Source organism: Tachyglossus aculeatus, chromosome 7, assembly GCF_015852505.1.
Source record: "Tachyglossus aculeatus isolate mTacAcu1 chromosome 7, mTacAcu1.pri, whole genome shotgun sequence".
NCBI lineage: Eukaryota > Metazoa > Chordata > Mammalia > Monotremata > Tachyglossidae > Tachyglossus > Tachyglossus aculeatus.
The window spans coordinates 49,467,997-49,486,863 of NC_052072.1; the positions used below are offsets into that span (position 1 = coordinate 49,467,997).

General features: G+C 40.4%; 1 protein-coding gene across 1 annotated transcript in view; it reads left to right on the forward strand.

The window, feature by feature from the left end:
* The window catches only part of COL6A1 (collagen type VI alpha 1 chain), a 72,802-nt gene that overhangs the window by 32,680 nt on the left and 21,255 nt on the right, over positions 1-18,867 (forward strand). Inside the window, exons 20-26 of the mRNA XM_038749244.1 lie at positions 2,158-2,220; positions 12,188-12,250; positions 12,762-12,824; positions 13,886-13,936; positions 14,022-14,057; positions 17,047-17,109; positions 17,831-17,896. Coding sequence (XP_038605172.1) covers positions 2,158-2,220; positions 12,188-12,250; positions 12,762-12,824; positions 13,886-13,936; positions 14,022-14,057; positions 17,047-17,109; positions 17,831-17,896 — 405 coding nt within the window. The remainder of the gene's footprint in view (positions 1-2,157; positions 2,221-12,187; positions 12,251-12,761; positions 12,825-13,885; positions 13,937-14,021; positions 14,058-17,046; positions 17,110-17,830; positions 17,897-18,867) is intronic.

An 18,867-nucleotide genomic window follows, 5' to 3' on the forward strand; every position in this document is an offset into this window, starting at 1 on the left:
AAGTGCTTACTAGGTGCCAAGCACTGTTCTAAGCACTGGGGTAGATACAAGGTAATCAGGTTGTCCCACATGGGGCTCACAGTCAATCCCCATTTTACAGATGAGGTAACTGAGGCAGAGAGAAGTTAAGTGACTTGCCCAAAGTCTCACAGCTGACAACTGGCAGAGCTGGGATTAGAACCCATGACCTCTGATTCCCAAGCCCGGGCTCTTTCCACTGAGCCATGCTGCTTCTATCATGGTGCACTATAGTGAAGGCACTTGCCTCATAAGAGACCACAACCTAGAAATAATTTTTCCCTAAGGACTTTCTACACTCTTTTTGTGTTAAGTCTAACAGTGGTATTTATTGAGTGCTTACTGTTTATAGAGCACTGTACTAAACACTTGGGAGAGTACAATGCAACAGATTTGGTTAGACATGTTCCCTGCCCACAATGAGCTTACATCGTGAAGTTGTTTCCTGTTTCACTGGCCAGACCTTGCAGGTAGGGAAACTGTGGTCTCTCTAGGCCTTAAAGGGAATGAACTTCATGGCATACACTGTCAGAAGAAGATGACTGAGAGGAAAGAACTCTTCATGCCGTGTTTGATATCTGAGAAAAGGTGTGTTTTCTGTCACAGTCTCAGGGAACAACTGAGTCATTACAGAGATAGTGCTCAATGAATAAAGTCTAGTTGGGAGCATTGTTTTTCGTTTTCTAGTCTAAACTCTTTCAAGCAGAGCTTGAAAATAACAATAATAATAATGCTATTTGTTATGCGCTATGTGCCGAGCACTGTTCTAAGCGCTGGGGTAAATACAAGGTAATCAGATTCTCCCACGTGGGGCTCACAGTCTCAATCCTCATTTTACAGATGAGGTAACTGAGGCACAGAGAAGTTAAGCGACTTGCCCAAGGTCACACGGCAGACAAGTGGCAGAACTGGGATTAGAACCCATGACCTCTGACTCCCAAGCCCTTGCCACTAGGCTATGCTGCTCCTCACAAAATATATACACTAAAATTCCAAAAGATCAAAGATACTAAAATATACATGCCCTCCCACACTAAAATAAACCCATTTCTGAGCCACTCTTTTCTCTCGATGCCCACACTGTACAACAGTGAACTGGACATACACCTTGCCCTCACCACAGGTAGGTGACTCCACTTAGTCCTTCTTCCCATTGCCGTGGAAAGGAAAAGACACAGGCATAAAATCCACACAAGTTTCAAGCTTCTTAAAGCTGAAGTTATAACGTCTCAGGGCCAAGTGCCTCTCTTCAAACTCCCCCTGCTCAGCTCAGAGACCCTGACTCCAAACTGAGCTATTCAGTCCCTTCTGGTGAGCTGTATTTTTCAAACTGTGTTCAGTGTAATACTTGTCCCCAGTTAAACCAAGAATCAGTAAACACCATTCCTACCACTGTAAGACATTATTTTGATAGGCTCAGGCATTGCAATACTGTGTTTACAAATCCTTATGCCCAGAAAAGCCCGTGTTTAGAGTCTTGCACAGGGGAAATCAGGACTTTCACACCAACTGAAGCACTTTTAGGGGTCTGAGCCCCTGTGCTTCAGACAGCTAATTGACTGCTGCCTCCTTCCTTTATATGAGTTAGCTCAGTGGCTACAAGGCAATGGTGATAACAACTGAATCCCTTTTCCAGATGCGAACTGGATTACCTCAAATGTAGCCAATATATCAGGCAGGATGAATAGAAGACATTAGAATATTAAGAGGATCTTTTTAAGGAAAGAATCAAAGAGGCTTCTTAACCTTCCTGGAGCTCAGCCCCCTGCAAAATAGAGATATCGGCTGTTTGCCTCCAATCACATTCCCAGCTTGTTAAACAAGGATAGAGAAGGCCGTGGTCCTCTCTAAATAAATACAAGGAATTATTTCAACCTCAAGTGGAAGGCTATAAATGCTGAAATGCCCCCACCAGTTAGTAAGGTCTTGAAGAGCTAAAAGTTTCTGCCTTTATGAAAAGTATCTAAGCCTTACCTGGTCAACATAATTGTGTTTTTAGGTGTTCACAAACATCTGGGACTTTCCCTAGAACTAGGAAGTTGGCCTGAAATTTTTTTGGGTTTTTTTTTTTTCTGTTGTTGGTTAGAACTGTATCCCCTAGAATGCTATGGGATCACTGTGCCTCTTTTTCTTTTTCAGGGCGAACAAGGACCTCCAGGTGATCAAGGTCGAGAAGGAGGCGTCGGAGCCACTGGAGACCCGGTAAGAAACAGAACAGATTCCCAAATTTATCTAGCCTAGCATCCAGTTGGGATAAATCAAACTTTATATAAGAAAAAGGACTAATTTGTTTCTACCCAGCCTGCCCCATTTCCTATTCCTTCCTTTCTGACTCTATGCTCCTCTAAGGGCAGTGATTGCTGGTGGATGAGGAAAGGATGGAAGTGCCCTTGGATATTTGGCAGGTGGATAAGTTTTTAACAATTGAAACAAGATGTGCAAGATAAAAACTTGTGGAAAATTTCATATTGAGTCCTCTCCCTCTCCATTGTAACAGACATTAATCACACAGATTTGGAAACCTAAAGTTGTCCGAAAAGCATACATGTTCATTTTGATAATGAAAGTGCTCTGACTTTAATGAGCCTCAGGGATCCAACTTTCATGTTTGTTAATGTGAAAAAATGCATACTGGAATTATCTCAGGTTAGATTTTGAAAATACCATTAGGTATATATTTGTCAATATTATCCAAAGTGAGAAGTTTGTTATTGTGATATTGTGGTTACATCTCCCCAACTCCCACAACACCTCTGTGCAAACTATGCACCAAACAACCATATTTTGACTTACAAATTTCTTAAGCCAATACTCATCAACATATTCACTTATGTCTTCCTCCTAACTGTGATTACCCTAGTGGCTGTCTTTCCCACTGAACTGTAAGCTCCTTAAGGACAAATATCATTCCACTCACAGACTCCCAAGTGCTTAGTATAATACTTTGCACCCAGTAGGCTCTCAATAAATACTATTGATTGCTCAATTATAGAATACTAATTGCACGCCTACAGGTCTCCATTCTGTCCAATGCCAGTTTTAAATGCAATACATTTTAAGGTTCCCACTTTCATAATTGAAAAATTAGCTGTGATGATGATGTAGATTCTAAAAGATATAAAAATATCATTCAGGACTTTGAGGGTTTGTGGTCTGGTGGTGTTTATGGAAAAGGCATGGCCTGCTTCTTTTAGGAAACTATCCATTTTCAGGCTCTTTGGCGCCTGATCTCTGAATTACTTCTTAACCCATGAGACCTAGTCTTTATCTTGCAATGAATGTGAACTTGCATCAGAAATGCTGCCCTCTTACTTAAAATCAGTTTAAACATCTGTTCAAATTTTTTTTGAATTTGTCTTCACAAAACCTCCTTGGACTAAATTAGTCCCTTATGTTTTCTTGGCTGCTGAGCAGCAATGCTCTGAAAAAGGACTTTTCCATCAGGAAAACCTATAAGTAAAGAGATAGCCTAAAAAGCCTAAAAAGTAGTGATTCCCAATTCAGCAAAGGATGTCTAGATCCAGTATGTTTATCTGTTCAGTAAACTCAGAGAGAATAGTTGAGGTGCATAGCTCCTGACGTTATCAGTGACATCTTACCAAACACATGTACACCATTCTCTATTTGTGGGTTTATTAGTTTGAAATGAATGCCCTATTCCATTAAATGAATGTCCTATGGAATGTCCCTGATTAGAGGAAAACATATTCAAATGTTATAAGGTATTTATTTTTTTCCTGAGAACAACTGGCATTTTTCACAGAAAATGGTGAAATCTACATAGCAGCATCTCTATTTTAACAAGATTGTTTTCTCTAGCAAGTGGGTGATGGGGATCCCACCAGTTACACTCAGCAGATTCTCAGAAGGAATGGGGAGAAAATGAACGGAGTTAAACTCTGAGTCTTAATATAGAAGGAATTTTTTTTCTCCCTCAACAAGCAGCCAGTTAGAGAAATGAGCTGACTTAATTTGATGTTGTAAACAAAATTCCTGCCAAATTGTACATGTTCTTCTTCAAACATCAGAATGACTATTTAAAATGTATTCCTAGAGATATTTTAAATTAATTACATTTTAAATGTACTACTTTTTAATTTCCTGAGTGTCCCAAGTGGGGTGCATAAAAAAAATCACTGCATTCTGCTCAGAATGTCTAGTGACTCAAAGCTAGTTTAGATTTGACTTAGAATCAATTGGGGCCTAAAGCATGGACTCTATGGGACTCATGGAGTGATAAGAGAAGCAGCATAGTCTAGTGGGTAGAACACAGGCCTGCAAGTCAGAAGGACCTGGATTCTAATCCCAGGTCTGCCACTTGTCTGCTATGTGACTTGAGCAGGTCACTTAACATCTCTGTGCCTCAGTTACCTCATCTGAAAAATGGGGTTTAAGACTGTAGCCCCATGTGGGTCATGGACTGTGTCCAATCTGATTAATTTGTGTCTACCCCAGTGCTTAATACAGTGTCTGGAACATAGTAAGTGCTTTACAAATACCATTACATGTGTATGTATATTAATGGTATTTGTTAAGTGCTTACTGTATATATATAGTCATTCATTCATTCATTTAATTGTATTTATTGAGTGCTTACTGTGTGCAGTGCACTGCACTGAGCACTTGAGAAGTGCAAATCAGCAACATACAGAGATGGTCCCTTCCCAACAATGGGCTCACAGTCTAAAAGGGGGACTCACATGTTCAGCAAACATCCACACATAATGTTATTGGGCAAAGATGGCAAGTTACAAGTTAATCCCATGCTGTATCAAACAGCCAGTGTGGAATTTGAGCATAGAAACTGAATCTAGGTGTGGTAAAGTTATAGAGCTGAAGTGCCAAGTAAGTTGTAAATGAATCCTGCAGTGTTGCAGAAATCATTCAAATGTGGTGGCAAATGTCTTCTCCTCATCCTTTCCCAATGTCCACCTTTTACCCATACGTATTCAATTTCAATCAGTCAGTTATATTTACTGAGCACCTACTGAATGCATTGGACTATATTAAGCACTTAGGAGAGTGCAATGGAAGAAAAACATAAATTCTCTGCCCTGAAATCCCCTTACTAACATATTGTGTTAGTTCCTTGATATCCACGTACGTGTTTGAAGTAAAGCAACCCTTATAAGTTTCCTGTTTTTCAGAGAGGGATTTTCTACTCTTGAGTGCCTGGTTGTCTTGCCCTCTTCCCAGCTCATCATCAATCCAATTGAACTATCCCACAAACCCTTCCGGTTCCCAGAGAGAATTGATATCCTGGGGTAGAACTCAGCAGTGAGTCACTCTTTGCTCCTCAGAGTCCGTATAAATCCAACTCATGTGAAAATATGGTCTTCCTTAGCCAGAATCAGCATTGCACAAATGAAATACAGATGCAGGACCCAGGCTGTAGCTAGCATTTGACCGGGGCTGTGTAGGATTTGTCTAGGAAATACAAACCCTTTTCCCGAGATGTCAGACAGCCCCTGTTGTAACCGACAGGGAAAGGGGGATTTTTAAAGGGCTTAGACTATTGCTCAACACCACACTGTAACCATGGTGTTATTGTGTGGAAGTATACTGTAGAAGAATTATCTGCCTATTCCAGATGAGTACTAATATAGAAACCACCCAAGTCACTGATGCCTGCTGCACAAGAGAAAAAGCATTCCATCAGTATAATATAAAAGTGACATCCTAAGTGGAGGGAGATCTTGGCCCCTAACTCTGAGGAAGCAATGGCTCTACTTGACTTCTTAACTAAAATATAGATGTTTTGCTCAAACAATTGATGGTAGTGTTCATTAAAATTGAGAGTCCAGGGGTAGTCACAAGTTCCTTTCTGATATTTGGCCTGATGCATTGTTTTCCTTTTTCGGATATCTAAAAGATTTTTCTTTCACGGATCTTTTTAAATAAGTTGACTTGTCTCGTGTTTTCCTCCAATGCTGGCAAGTAGTCCTTTTGTTGAAGGTCTTTGCCAAGAACTGTTTTTTTAAAAAATGTCCAGAGTACTTGCAATCCTGAATGTACTTTCCCCTTACTCCTCTGGTATAGATAATACCTCTTTACTTTGGGGGATTTTTATTTTTTTTTTTTTACTTCTGATGCTTTAAAACTTTGCCCAAAGCATTAGACTTGGCAATCATGTACTGACAACAACAGCCTGCCCCCTCTTCCTTCCCAATCTCAACAGCTACAGGGAGGCAGATAACAGAGATGACTGGGTTGCCATGTTGTGCCAGGGAAATCATGTTTCAAATCCAGAGTTGACTGAACCCAAGTCACTTGGTTGGGAATTCTGAGAGAGGACTGAAACACCTCAGAGACTTATGAATACTGGAGGCCAATCTCCAGGCAAACACCAGAGGTCCACATAATCCTGAGTTCGAGTATCCTCTTCCCAGGATGCCACAGCCAGTATGTGTCTCTCTAGGTGATTTCTTGGTTCTAGGGCCAATAAACTGAAGGAAGAAGTGGAGAGGAGGTTCAAGGAAGATTTGCTACTCTGAAACAAAATCCTAAGGTCACTGTGCTTGTGTTGATTATTAATTTCAAGCACCAAATGATTTTCAATAATGAACCTTGTCACATCTGCCCTTGGGGCAGAAGTTTCCACCCTGCCATCTCTCCCGTTGACCCTACAGTCGATCAGTCGAAAGCATTTATTGAAAACTTACGGAGTACAAAGCACTGAACCAAGAGCTTAGTAACTTATAACCAGGAGCAGAGCATATTTTCCCTGCTGTCAAGGACCTATAGTGTAATGCAGAAGATGTGGCAACATTAGTATTGACCAATATTGGGACCAGGAGAAAGAACAAAGATATAACAGGTAGTAGAATGTGTCAGCATGAAATTTCTGAACAAATAATAATTGAACGTAAAATTGAATATGTTACAAAAGTGTTGAAGATAGCTATAAATACATATGTACTAATGATGGTTATTGGGTTGATATGACTTGTAGTGTTGGGAATTAATCTGGAAGGAGTTCCTGGAGGAAGTGAAACTTTAGGAGAGCTTTGAAGATCAGGGGAACTGTGACCTTGTGGATTTGAAATGAAAGAGAAAACGAAACAATATAAAACAATTTAAATCTTGCTAAGAAAAGATACCTTTGAAAACAATGAAGTTTAAGTTTGTAATTCCATCTGTTCAAACCGCGCTAGGGCAAAATTACCAAATGAACTGAATTCAGGCGTGTAATGCTCCCTGCTTTGTTTTCCAATGAAATGTTGAGGTTTAATGAATCGTAATTTTCCCTTCAACAATATAAAATAAAATATATGGTATAACAAAAAGGAAAATTTGCAGGGAATAAATCAAGAGGATTCAGCTGAAATAGTGTTTGAGCGTTTTAGTATAAACATTTCTGTTAAAAAAAACTCATTTTAGAATGAGTTTGAAATCTCAATAACATGCTGCTTTTTCTAAGGTTCAGCTTTGGAACCAAGTGCATAAGGAGAAAAAGAGTGCAGATAAAAAAAAAACAACAACATTGACCAAACAGAAAGGAAAGTGAATTAATAGTGTAAAAATAAATCTTGAAGAAACAAATAGACAAGCAAATCAGTGGACCACTATGTATCTTTTCCAACCTTTCCAGACATCCTCTTCCTAAGAAGATTGGAATATATCTTTTTCCATCTTCCTTTGAGACCCTTTCATGGACAGCATATAGTGTTGTCACAGATTCATTTATACCTTTTGACCTAGTAGTCTTTCAGAAGAGCCTTGTTTACTGCCATAAGGTTTCATCTTCAGAAACTAGTTCTGTGTCTGCTCCATGTTTATCTTGCCTTCATTCTGTTTAGATTCATTCTCCTAGTTTGTAAAATTTGGCCAATTGTGAAGTTATTTGACCAGTTCATCTTCAGCAAATCCCTTCATAATACTTCTTGGAAAGGCAGCCCAATTTCTGTTGTAAAGAAATCAAATCAATTTCTTGACTCTTCATATCACCAAAAATGTTCTTATAGCATGGTTTTCAGCCCCCAAAAGCAAGGGAACTTGTGAGATGGAAGGATCTGAATAATGTTGTTTCTGTCCCACCTTTTTATTTCCTTTAATCGTATTTGTTAGGCATTGACTATGTTCCAAGCACTGTTAAAAAAAGTTGGGTATATACAAGATAATCAGGTGGGACACAATTCCTGTCCCATGTAGGGCTCCCATTCTTAATCCCCATTGTGTAGATGAGGGAACTGTGGCACAGAGAAGTTAAATGACTTGTCCAAAGTCACCCATCAGACAAGTGGTGGAGCTGGGATTAGAACCCAGGTCCCCTGACTCCTAGACTCATGCTCTTTCTGCTAGGCCACACTGCTTCATCTCCTTAGACTTCCTCCTTCCTACCAAATAGGGAAGGTGTCATGGATTCCACTTTCATTAAAATAAGCCACCAGCCAACAAATGTCCAACACAGATGGGCCTGTGTTCAGGGGACTGTCCTGAAGCTGCTTCACTACTGGACACAATTTGTCCCCTAAATATTGGCAATTGGGATTCAGACCCCAGGACCTCTGCTTACTGATGTCACCTGAGAACCAGAAGATTAGTGATCACCCTCCTGAGATGGACTGGTCTTTAGATCAGAATGCAAAGCAGCGTGGCTCGGTGGAAAGAGCCCGGGCTTTGGAGTCAGAGATCATGGGTTCAAATCCCGGCTCCACCAACTGTCAGCTGTGTGGCTTTGGGCAAGTTACTTAACTTTTCTGTGCCTCAGTTACCTCATCTGTAAAATGGGGATTAAGACTGTGAGCCCCCCGCGGGACAACCTGATCACCTTGTAACCTCCCCAGCGCTTAGAACAGTGCTTTGCACATAGTAAGCACTTAATAAATTCCATTATTATTATTATTAAATAAGTGTCAAGTACCACTTGCTATTACAGAACTCCAAGAACAAGGATTCTGCAAATCCCACACAGGGAAGCAGTACTCTTTTATTCTAGTTGAACTGTTCCATGACAAGTGGGGCTTCACTTGACATTTGGAGACAGAAGACTCTTGCCCGGTCAGGCCACTACATTTGTCAGATTTTGTGAAATTTAAGAGGCTGTTGTTGCCCAAGACATTTTTCCCAAATGCTGGGGAGGAAAATGTTTTTTCCCCTGCCAAGTCAAAAAGAATAGAATAGGAAAAGACTGGAATTTGGCAGTCAGCAGTGTGCAGCCTTGTTATCTGAAAGAGCTGAACTCTGATACGTGTTTTCTTTGGCTGGGGATATAACACAGCTCCCGTTTTCTTCCCTTCATATTTCTTAGTATCTTGAGTCTGTCCCCACTCCATTTTTTTCCCTTCCCGCTGAATGTACAAAACCAGAAAAGTAGCAGGGAATGTCCTTGAAGTGTTCCCCTAGCGATATAACAGGACTCCACTGTTGGGGCCAAAATCTGCAGAAATGGCCTGGAAAGTGCCCATCGACAGTAGACTGGTCGGGGTTCCAGGAGACATCCAGGGACTGTTTTCTCCACTAACTTAAAAGTGCCAATTGTTCAGCTTCAAGGTTTAGGGCATCTAGTTTCCTTAATGATTCTCCCTTATGCCCTATGGAAATTTTGGGTCCCAAAGACTCAGACTAACAGAAGTGAAGCAAAATAATCCTGTGGTGAACAGAATTCTGGATTCTCAAATAATATAAGATGTCATTTTTTTTTATCCACTCAGGTCAGAATTGGCTTAGAAATGCTGTTGTAACATGCAAATTATGCTAAAATATTAAATAGGAAACTCTACATTGAACTAAATTCCCACTCTCTGAAGGGAGATGAAACACTATAACCCCTGCCTTAATTTCTCTGAGGTTGCCATATCAGTAGCCTCAAGCGATTAGATCCTTTGACCATGAAGTTGGACCTGAGACAAGTTCCCCCATCCCTTTCTCCATCTCCCTTCTATAACACAGGAAAGAAAGAAATTGGGTCCCCCCAAAGCCAGAGTGGGCAGGATGAGGGGGCTTTCCTCTGTTTAGAAATGATGAAATTTGAACTTATGCTGTCCTGGGAAGTCTGACGACCCAGGAGGGATGGTTGATTATTTGAGTGAACTGCTTTTGATCATCTTTATTAGTTAAAACTAAGCTGTTAGCTGTTGCAAGTTGTAGTCATCCAAAGTCTATAGCCTCCTCCCATTCTAGACTGGAGCCCCTTTAAGGGAGGGGTTTGATACTTGAAAGTCAGCTTAATGAATACTCCTGATTTCCAAAGGACCTGCTTTGTTCCCAGGGAATAGTTTATGCATTAAGAATATCTGGCCCTTTTAGAAGCAAAGGCACCTCTGTTATTGTAATTGAATTCTGTAAAAGACTGGACTATTGTCTGTTCTTTTCATGTCAGTCATTCTGATATTTTTTTTAGCCTTTTGCAAATATGAGGCCCTATGTTGAGGCTAATAAAACATATTGAATTTTGGCTAATGAATTTCAACCATGACCCATCAGGACTGTGTACTGGGTCATAGCTTACATATGAAAAAAAGTTTCCTTTCCAAGCAGTGACTTCACCAACTCCTGCTGCGATTGCCTATTTTCAGAAGAGTTGCTGTTTTATGACTTCTGTGAGGCAGTAAAATATGTGGCACTGTTCTACGAAAGGATATGGCAGTCTAGAAATAAAAATCAAACTAGATTCCTTTGTAGTTAGGCAGAGACATAGCACATTGAGCAGTATAAATAGTATCAATAAATCTGAAAGTGCATAACCATGTACTGTGCACTAGTCTTAGGGTAATTGTAAAAGAAAATTGATATGATCCCTGCCTATTAAGGGATAGGCAATCTGACATAGAGAACCATAACTGAAAGAATGATCTGAAAAGGAAGAAATAAGTCAAGGAAACATTCTGGGATCATGATGGCCTTGAACCACAGTCAGTCATATTTATGGAGCGCTTACTGTGTGCAGAGCACTGTGCTAAGTGCTTGGGAGGATACAATAAAACAAAGTTGATAGGTACGATCCCTGCATACAATGAGCTTACAGTGTATTGTTATAAATTTCAGAATGGAAAAACTCCGTGGAAAAATGTGTCCCAAAAGATAAATGGCTTTTATGTAAAATAGACTCCCTAATTTTTCCCTTTCCCTCTGCTTGAAGTGTTAGAAAGATGCAAAATGGAGACAAGTCCTTCCTAGTACCATGAGCTAAGTGGGGACAAAAATTGAAATATTTGAGTCAAACATTTGAGGCAAGATCTAAATCTAGGCTACGTGACCAGAGGGCACTAAGTGAAGAGTCCAACTATTAGTCATACTGGAAGTTGCCTGCTTTCCTTCAGTGACTTGCTTGGAAATGTGGAAGTGCCTGAAGCACTGAACTTTTTCAAAAGTTTAGTCCCAGATCCCCATGGTTCTGTGTTTATTGTGATTTTTTTTTGGTTCTAAGCACCAAAATGCCTAAGTCCATGAAGTTACTATTTGTTATATGGCAACTCAAAATATGAAACTCCACTCTAATCAACTTCTCAATCAGAGGATAACTTTCAGTACCTCAAATTTGCACTGATAGAATTTGATCGAGAGCCAAGAAAGAAACCTTTTCCCTTTTTAGTGGATTCTCCTACTCCTACCACCACCTGGAAGAGTTTTCTCTCCCCTGGGTCAGGAGGGAGGGAGAGATGGACAATTAAATAATTTTGACTGATTAGTTTAACTCGGATGACCCTCCCTCGGGCCTAAACAGTGGTGTGAAATGTATTTAGGTCCTCACTGTATTATGATTCAAGGGCAGGGTTCGGATTTGCAAATTCATGGTTTTAAAGCTGTTCCAAACTGATGTGAGGCAGTGAGGGTCAGAGGCTGAGAAATAGCTCCAAAAAGGCAATCTGGTTTCTAATTCTTTCCACTGGTTTTAATTCTATACTTTGGGGACAAATCCAGGAAAAGCCTTCAAGGAACAAAAGAGCAATTAGAATATATTTTTTCTTGCAGAATACAAGACTTCAAGAGAAGCCCTGAGGGAGGCTGGGGGAGCCTTAGCAAAGCATCTTTAGATGTAGGTGTGAAAGCTGAGTTTATTACAGAGAACTTTGCTTCTGAGCATCTTTTGAGGAACATATCTACCCTGAGGGTGCTTGTGTGCTTTCCTTTGAGTCACTGCCTTCTGAGGAAGGAGTGAAGTCAGTCACCTGAAGAAGGAAAGGAGGAGATAAAGATTTAACAAGGTCTGTTTTCTGTTTTTTTACAGGGTGATTCTGGGCCTGTTGGACCAAAGGGTCACAGAGGAGATGAAGGTGTTTCTGGACCTGGGGTGAGTATTGTTTACTAGTCCTGCCTCAGTCTTTACTGGGAGATGCACATTTTAGCAATAGTAGCCTTTTCTCTCTGTCACTGTCTCTGATTCTGATTCTCTCTCTCTCTCTCTCTCTCTCATTTCCTTCTCCCACTATGTAGCTATCCTTCCTCCACTTCCATTTTCTTACTTGTGCAATCCTTCCGTCTGTGGATGAAACGTTTATCCATTACACTCTCCAAAATGCTTAGAACAGTATTCTGAACACAGTAAGTGCTCAATAAATACCACTGATTGATTGAAAACACACTTTGTTTTTCCTAAATCACTGTAGCTTCTTGGGAGAAAGAAGTACAGTGCTAAGCACTTAGTACAGTGCTCTGCACACAGTGAGAGCTCAGTAAATATGAATAAACCAGGTTTTCCCTCATGATAAGAAAAATGAATTTGTGCAACTCATCCCTACATTGTCTGTTTTATATACTCCAAAACTTAATTTCATCAACATCATCTTCCTCACTTTACATAGGGTCCCAAAGGAGCCGTGGGACCTGTAGGACCACCTGGAGATCCTGGTTTGATGGGTGATCGGGTAAGCTTATGTCCATACGTGCATTCCAGAGTTACCAGTATAGAGTCCTTGCTGTTGGTCAGTTGTCTCTTCCAGTTGGAATTGACTCCTATGGAAAGAACTCAACTGCTTCTTCATGGGATGGAGACAGGCAAAGGGGGAAGGAAAACGTACATGTCCCATTGAGCCCACTAGACTAATCTGAAAATGCACTAACTGCATTCTAGTAAGCTGATTACCAGAAATCTTAACGTCTGGGAGGAAGGGAGCATCTCATTTTCTGATGAGGCAGCTTTTGGGCATTGCAGTAGAGAAAAGTGGAGCTTTTTTTCCCTTTCATTTTCAAGATGAGTTAAAGTTTCCATGACGTGAGCCCATTTCTCATATCTTTTCCATATGCGGCTCTTCAATCAACTCCAAAGAAGCTCAGAATGCTAAACAGACAAGTGGGGGTAAAGGAAGCGTGGGAGGAAAAGAGGGATAATTCCCAATACAGCCCACCACTTTGAGCCCACTTAATGTTGTCTTCTGTTTTGGCAGGGAGAAGGCCTTCTGTACCCCCTATTCAAATTATATTTCTTTGCCTTTTTATGAACGTTCATTTTTTTCCTCAGGGTACCGTTCCACTTAGAACATAATTTTAAATTAAACCATAAGTCCTGCAGTGATCACTGAAATTAGTCTTGCTTTTTTTATTTTCTATAGCAAACTTTTTTTTTTTTTAGAAAAGCAATTTAAATCCTTAATCCACAAAATATCAGGGGAGGGCAGGGAGGTTGCCTTTTAGTGAACATTTATTTCCTTTACGTTTTTCCCAATCCTTTATTATGGGGCTCATATATGTTATGCAGATGAATAAAAACAGAGTTACTATTTTCATTAGGTAAGAACTAATCTCTGAGGACTTTTGGCCACCTCCTGTTGTCCAAAGGAAGAGACTTTGATTAAGAAGGAAAAATGGACACTTTGGGGGCCATTAAGGAGCAGCAGATCCCCAGCTGCAGGGCACTAATCTATTTTATTCTCTTAATGGACTGATTTTATTTTGACATCATTTGTATCTCTTCCCTCCACTCTACTAGGGTGAAGATGGCCCACCTGGAAATGGAACTGAAGGATTCCCAGGATTCCCAGTAAGTTTTATAAATACCAAAAGCACCAAAGAGAAGTAATTTTATTGCTTTGAACCTGATTTAATGTTCTATCCGTTTTCCCTAGGGATATCCAGGGAACAGAGGTCCTCCTGGCATAAACGTGAGCTGCTTCATATCATATCCTTTACTTTCTCACTTGTTCACTCTCTCTCAGTCTTGATCTCTTTCTTTCCTCTCTTCTCATTTCAGTAGAATCCCTTAGGTTTTTAGTTGTCCTTTCTTTAGCTCTAGGAATTTTACTACCAACGTGTGAGATTCCTTGTAGGCAAAGTTTTTATTAGATTTATAGTACACATATGTATATAAATCTATATATTATGTATATATATTTAGATATATGTATATAGAGAGATTTATATATGTTTGTGTATGTGTATGCGTATATAAACTGCTTGAGAATAACCATCTGAAACTAACTATAACTAGACTAATTAATCATATGGCCTTCCAACTTTTCAACCGTCCTTCAAATATGAGGAATGTATGCTGCATATATTAATTCATTCAATCATATTTATTAAGTGCTTACTATATGCAGAGCACTATACTAAGCATTTGAGAAAGTGCAATACAACAATAAACAGTGACATTTTCTGCCCACAATGAGCTCACAGTTTAGTGGTAGGGAGACAGATATCAATACAAAAAAATAAAATTACAGATATATACATAAGTGCTGTGGGGCTGGGAGAGGGGGGAAGAGAAAAGGGAGCAAGTCAGGGTGATGCAGAAGAGATTTGGGAGATGAGGAAAAGTGGGGCATAGTCCCAGAAGGCCTCTTGGAATAGATGTGCCTTCAATAAGGCTTTGAAGGTGGGGACAGCAATTGTCTGTCGGATTTGAGGAGGGAAGGCGTTCCAGGCCAGAGGCAGAACATGGGCCAGGGGTCGGAGGCAGGACAGGTGGGTGGTGGGACAGGTGAGATTGAGGCACAGTGCACTAAAGGAGCCAGGTGTGCAGGCTGGGTTAAGAGCTTAGTACAGTGCTCTGCACACAGTAGGCACTCAATGAATATGATTGAATGAATGAAATGAAGGAGAGAAGCGAGGTGAGGTAGGAAGGGTCAAGGAAGTAGAGTGCTTTAAAGCCAATGGTGAGTTTTTGTTTGATACGGAGGTGGTTGGGCAACCACTGGAGATTTTTGAGGATGGGGGTGTGGCCCAGTGGAAAGAGCCCGGGCTTGGGAGTCAGAGGTCGTTGGGTTCTAATCCCACCTCTGCCACTTAGCAGCTGTGTGACTTTGGGCAAGTTACTTAACTTCTCTGTGCTGCCTCAGTTAGTAAAATGGGGATTAAGACTGTGAGCCCCACATGGGACAACTTGATCACCTTGTATCCCCCCCAGTGCTTAGAACAGTGCTTGACACATAGTAAGTGCTTAACAAATACCAATATTATTATTATTATTATTATTATTATGTCTTGAATGTTTCTGTAGAAAGATGATCCAGGCAGCTGGGTGAAGTATGGACTGAAGTAGGGAGAGGCAGGAGGTTTGGAGGCTGTTGCAGTAATCCAATTGGGATAGGATGAGTGATTGTACTAACAACATAGTGGTTTGGATGGAGAGGAAAAGATGGTTCCTGTCTATAGCCAACAGTGGTTTATCTAAGATATACACATGCATTTGGTGGGATTTTATTTACGGTTGTCATTTTTTAATGAAGCAGTGAAAGATTCAATAGGGCAAAAGCCTGATGGACTGCAAAGTTGTATTTGAGAATTTAGAAGTTATGCTACCTGTAGTCATTTATGTAACCATTAATGATATTTAAAATGACTGCTTAACTTGTCCATGTATATTTTAATGCATCCTGTCAAAGACAAGTGAGCTAATGTTGCTACAAGAAACTTTCTTTTAATATTTTCATTTTTCTGAGCTTAAGTTCTACATCTTAATGTGATAAAGTTTTCAGTCAGCTAGGGGTTTCTTATCAAGTTTCCTTTTTCTGTTATATCTGGCTGTTGGGCCCCTTTAGTGGGAGTGATTGGTTACCATGAGCCTCCTTTTCCATATCCAGGAAGAGGATTTGTATTCCCAAAACATGCTAAGAGATGGCTGCAGCTCTCCATGTTAAGGTGTTTCACATTTTAAATGTTCTGGTTGATTTTTCATTCGGGTTTAATTAAAGATCTTCAGGATGCTACTCTCTTCAGTGCTGCATTGAACTAAGAAATGTCTTACTATCCAGTGAAATTTCATATTGGCCAAGGGAACACCAAGGTGGTGGGGGAGGGAGACGGGGGAGAGTAAAAGGGAGAGGCAACAAGGAAAGCTGAGAGCGAGTTTCTTGTAAGCGAATTCAAGAAAGATGTTCTCCGGACCAATTATGCGGAGGCACAACTGATCAAGTGACAATATCCTAGGAGTTGCTGTTTAAAGAAACCATAGATTCTTATTATTCTGTGAATTCTCAATGTTCCCTAGTCCAACCCCCTACCTGGCTCAACCCTTACCTACTTCTGGCCGCACCTCCTAGCATCCCCTTTTTAAGGGTGTAGAATTGCCTGATCAATTATTATTTGAGCTTCCCTCTCTTCAGCCTGATCAATCTTAGTGAGATTAATATTCAAGATGCTCTCTCATAACAGGGCTTTACAACAGTTTTGTTGAGAATAGACATTACTAGTACATAAGTAATTCTATTCATGAAGACTGGCACAAAATATATACTCTTGGATTTAGTCAATGGTCAAGTTGCATATTGCACATTTACCTCTAGGAAGTATTCAGGGCATTCGTTTTAACCTAGTAGTCCCTCTGTGATTTGATCCTGTCTAGTTCTGATCTTGCTCTTCCTCTGTCTGTCCCTTCACTGAGGCACTTCTGCTGATCCTGCCACTGTATAGATTCTTAGCAGCTGAAGATCTTTCTTAAATAATCTTTACCATTCATTCAAATTCATCCTTGACTCTTGAAACTGCTGAAACAGTGGGTTTAAAATGATTGTTTATAAATCAACATACTATTTTACATATCCAATGACAAATCCTGTTCCTTGACTGAAATCTCACAAGTGTAAGTTCCTCTAATGGGATTTTCCAGTGCCTTATTTCTGGTTAAAAATGTTATTTGTTCTCAATTTTTAGGGCACCAAAGGCTATCCTGGTGTCAAGGGTGATGAGGGAGAAGCCGGTGATCCTGGTAATGATGTAAGTGAAGACTAGTGCTGACAACCTTCTTGCCCTTCTGGAGTTATTTTTGCAAGATAATTAAAATGAAATTTGTAATCAGTCGGATTTATTGAGCACTTACTGTGGGTGTAGCACTGTATTAAGAATTTGGAAGAGTACAGTACAACAGAGTTGGTGGACATATTCCCTACCCACAAGGAGCTTACAGTCTAGTGGGATGAATTTCTAGACTGTGAGCCTGCTGTTGGGTTGGGACCATCTCTATATGTTGCAAACTTGTACTTCCCAAGCACTTAGTACAGTGTTCTGCACACAGTAAGCACTCAGTAAATATGATTGAATGAATGAACTTTTGAACTATACATTCTTGTCATCTGGTTTACTGGATACAAATGCCCCAAATGCTGCTTATCTAACTGACTAGCACATTTTGAGGAATGTTAGTATTGTTAACGGTTGAGTGACAATAGTAATGGGATTTTATAAGTAAAAAGTTTGCGTCCTGATTAATTTCTCTCTCAACTGGAAACAGAAATGATATTGTCATAAGAGGAAGGAATTTGTAAGACCAAATTAGAGTATAATCCTCTTAACTGAAGAAATATTGTGTCCTCTTCTTGTCACCTTGTCCTGGAAAATGGATAAAATGGAGCATGTGGAATTATAGCAGGACAACCCCTCTGGGGCCATGTTGGGAGAGTGCTCAATGAGCATTAAACCATTTGCTTATTTCTTTCAGGACCTCAACCCTGGGCCTCCAGGAAGAAAAGGAGCCAAAGGTCACAGAGGCCCTGAAGGCCCTGCTGTAAGTAACAGCTGTGCATAAAATCAATCTGTAGTACTTATTGAATGCTTACTCCATGCAGAGCAATGTACTGAGCACTAAAGAGAGAGTACCCTAGAGTTAGCAGACACAATCCCCTTTCTCAAGGAGTTTACAATCTAGTGAAGGAGAGAGACAGGTTGGGGGAAACGGACTTTAAAGATATATACATAAGTATTACAAGGTGGAAGAGTGAGAATCTAAGTGACGCTGCAGAGGCATCAGAGGGGGAAAAGAGTAGGGAGATTAATCAGGGAAGTCCAGAGATGTAGAAGAAAGAGGCATTCCAAACTCTGTGTGAATTTTATGATGTGGCTTTGCTGGCAGAGAATAAACCAAGCATAACAATTTGCTGCTAGGAAGGGGAGTTTATATTCAACAGCTATTCAAACCAGAGCGCATAAAGTTATTGCCTATTTCATTGACCGGTTAAATATCAAGAGTCCCTGAGGTGGCATTAGAAAACACCGTGTACCTTTCCCTGATGACCGAGCTATGCTAAAGGATATGATTCTGGGCCACGGAGTAAAGGGATCAGAAGGGAATTCAGCATAATTCATGTGTGAACTGTAACCTGTCCATGCCCTTTAACACTAAATGGCAAAGACCCTGGGCAGCCTTAGGGCCAAAAGGGAAGATCAGTCAATCTGACCCCATAAAGAGACAAGCATATTGTTCAAGCATAGGTTTCTCCAGTTAATTCACATTTCCCGCTTGACAGCCTTGGAAAGAAGTCTTGCCCTGGTGCCTGGGTTTGCAAGATTTTGACCTTTTATAATAGAATCTGGGACTTGCAGGTCCTGCCAGGTTCTGTATACCTGGCTATATCTCTTCAGGATAAAATGGAAAGAGAAGACCCATATCAACTTGTGGCTCAATTTACTATCCATAACCCAGGCACGCGGTGTACTCTGAGAGGCTGTGAGCATTAAACAGGGCATTCCTCTGGCAAG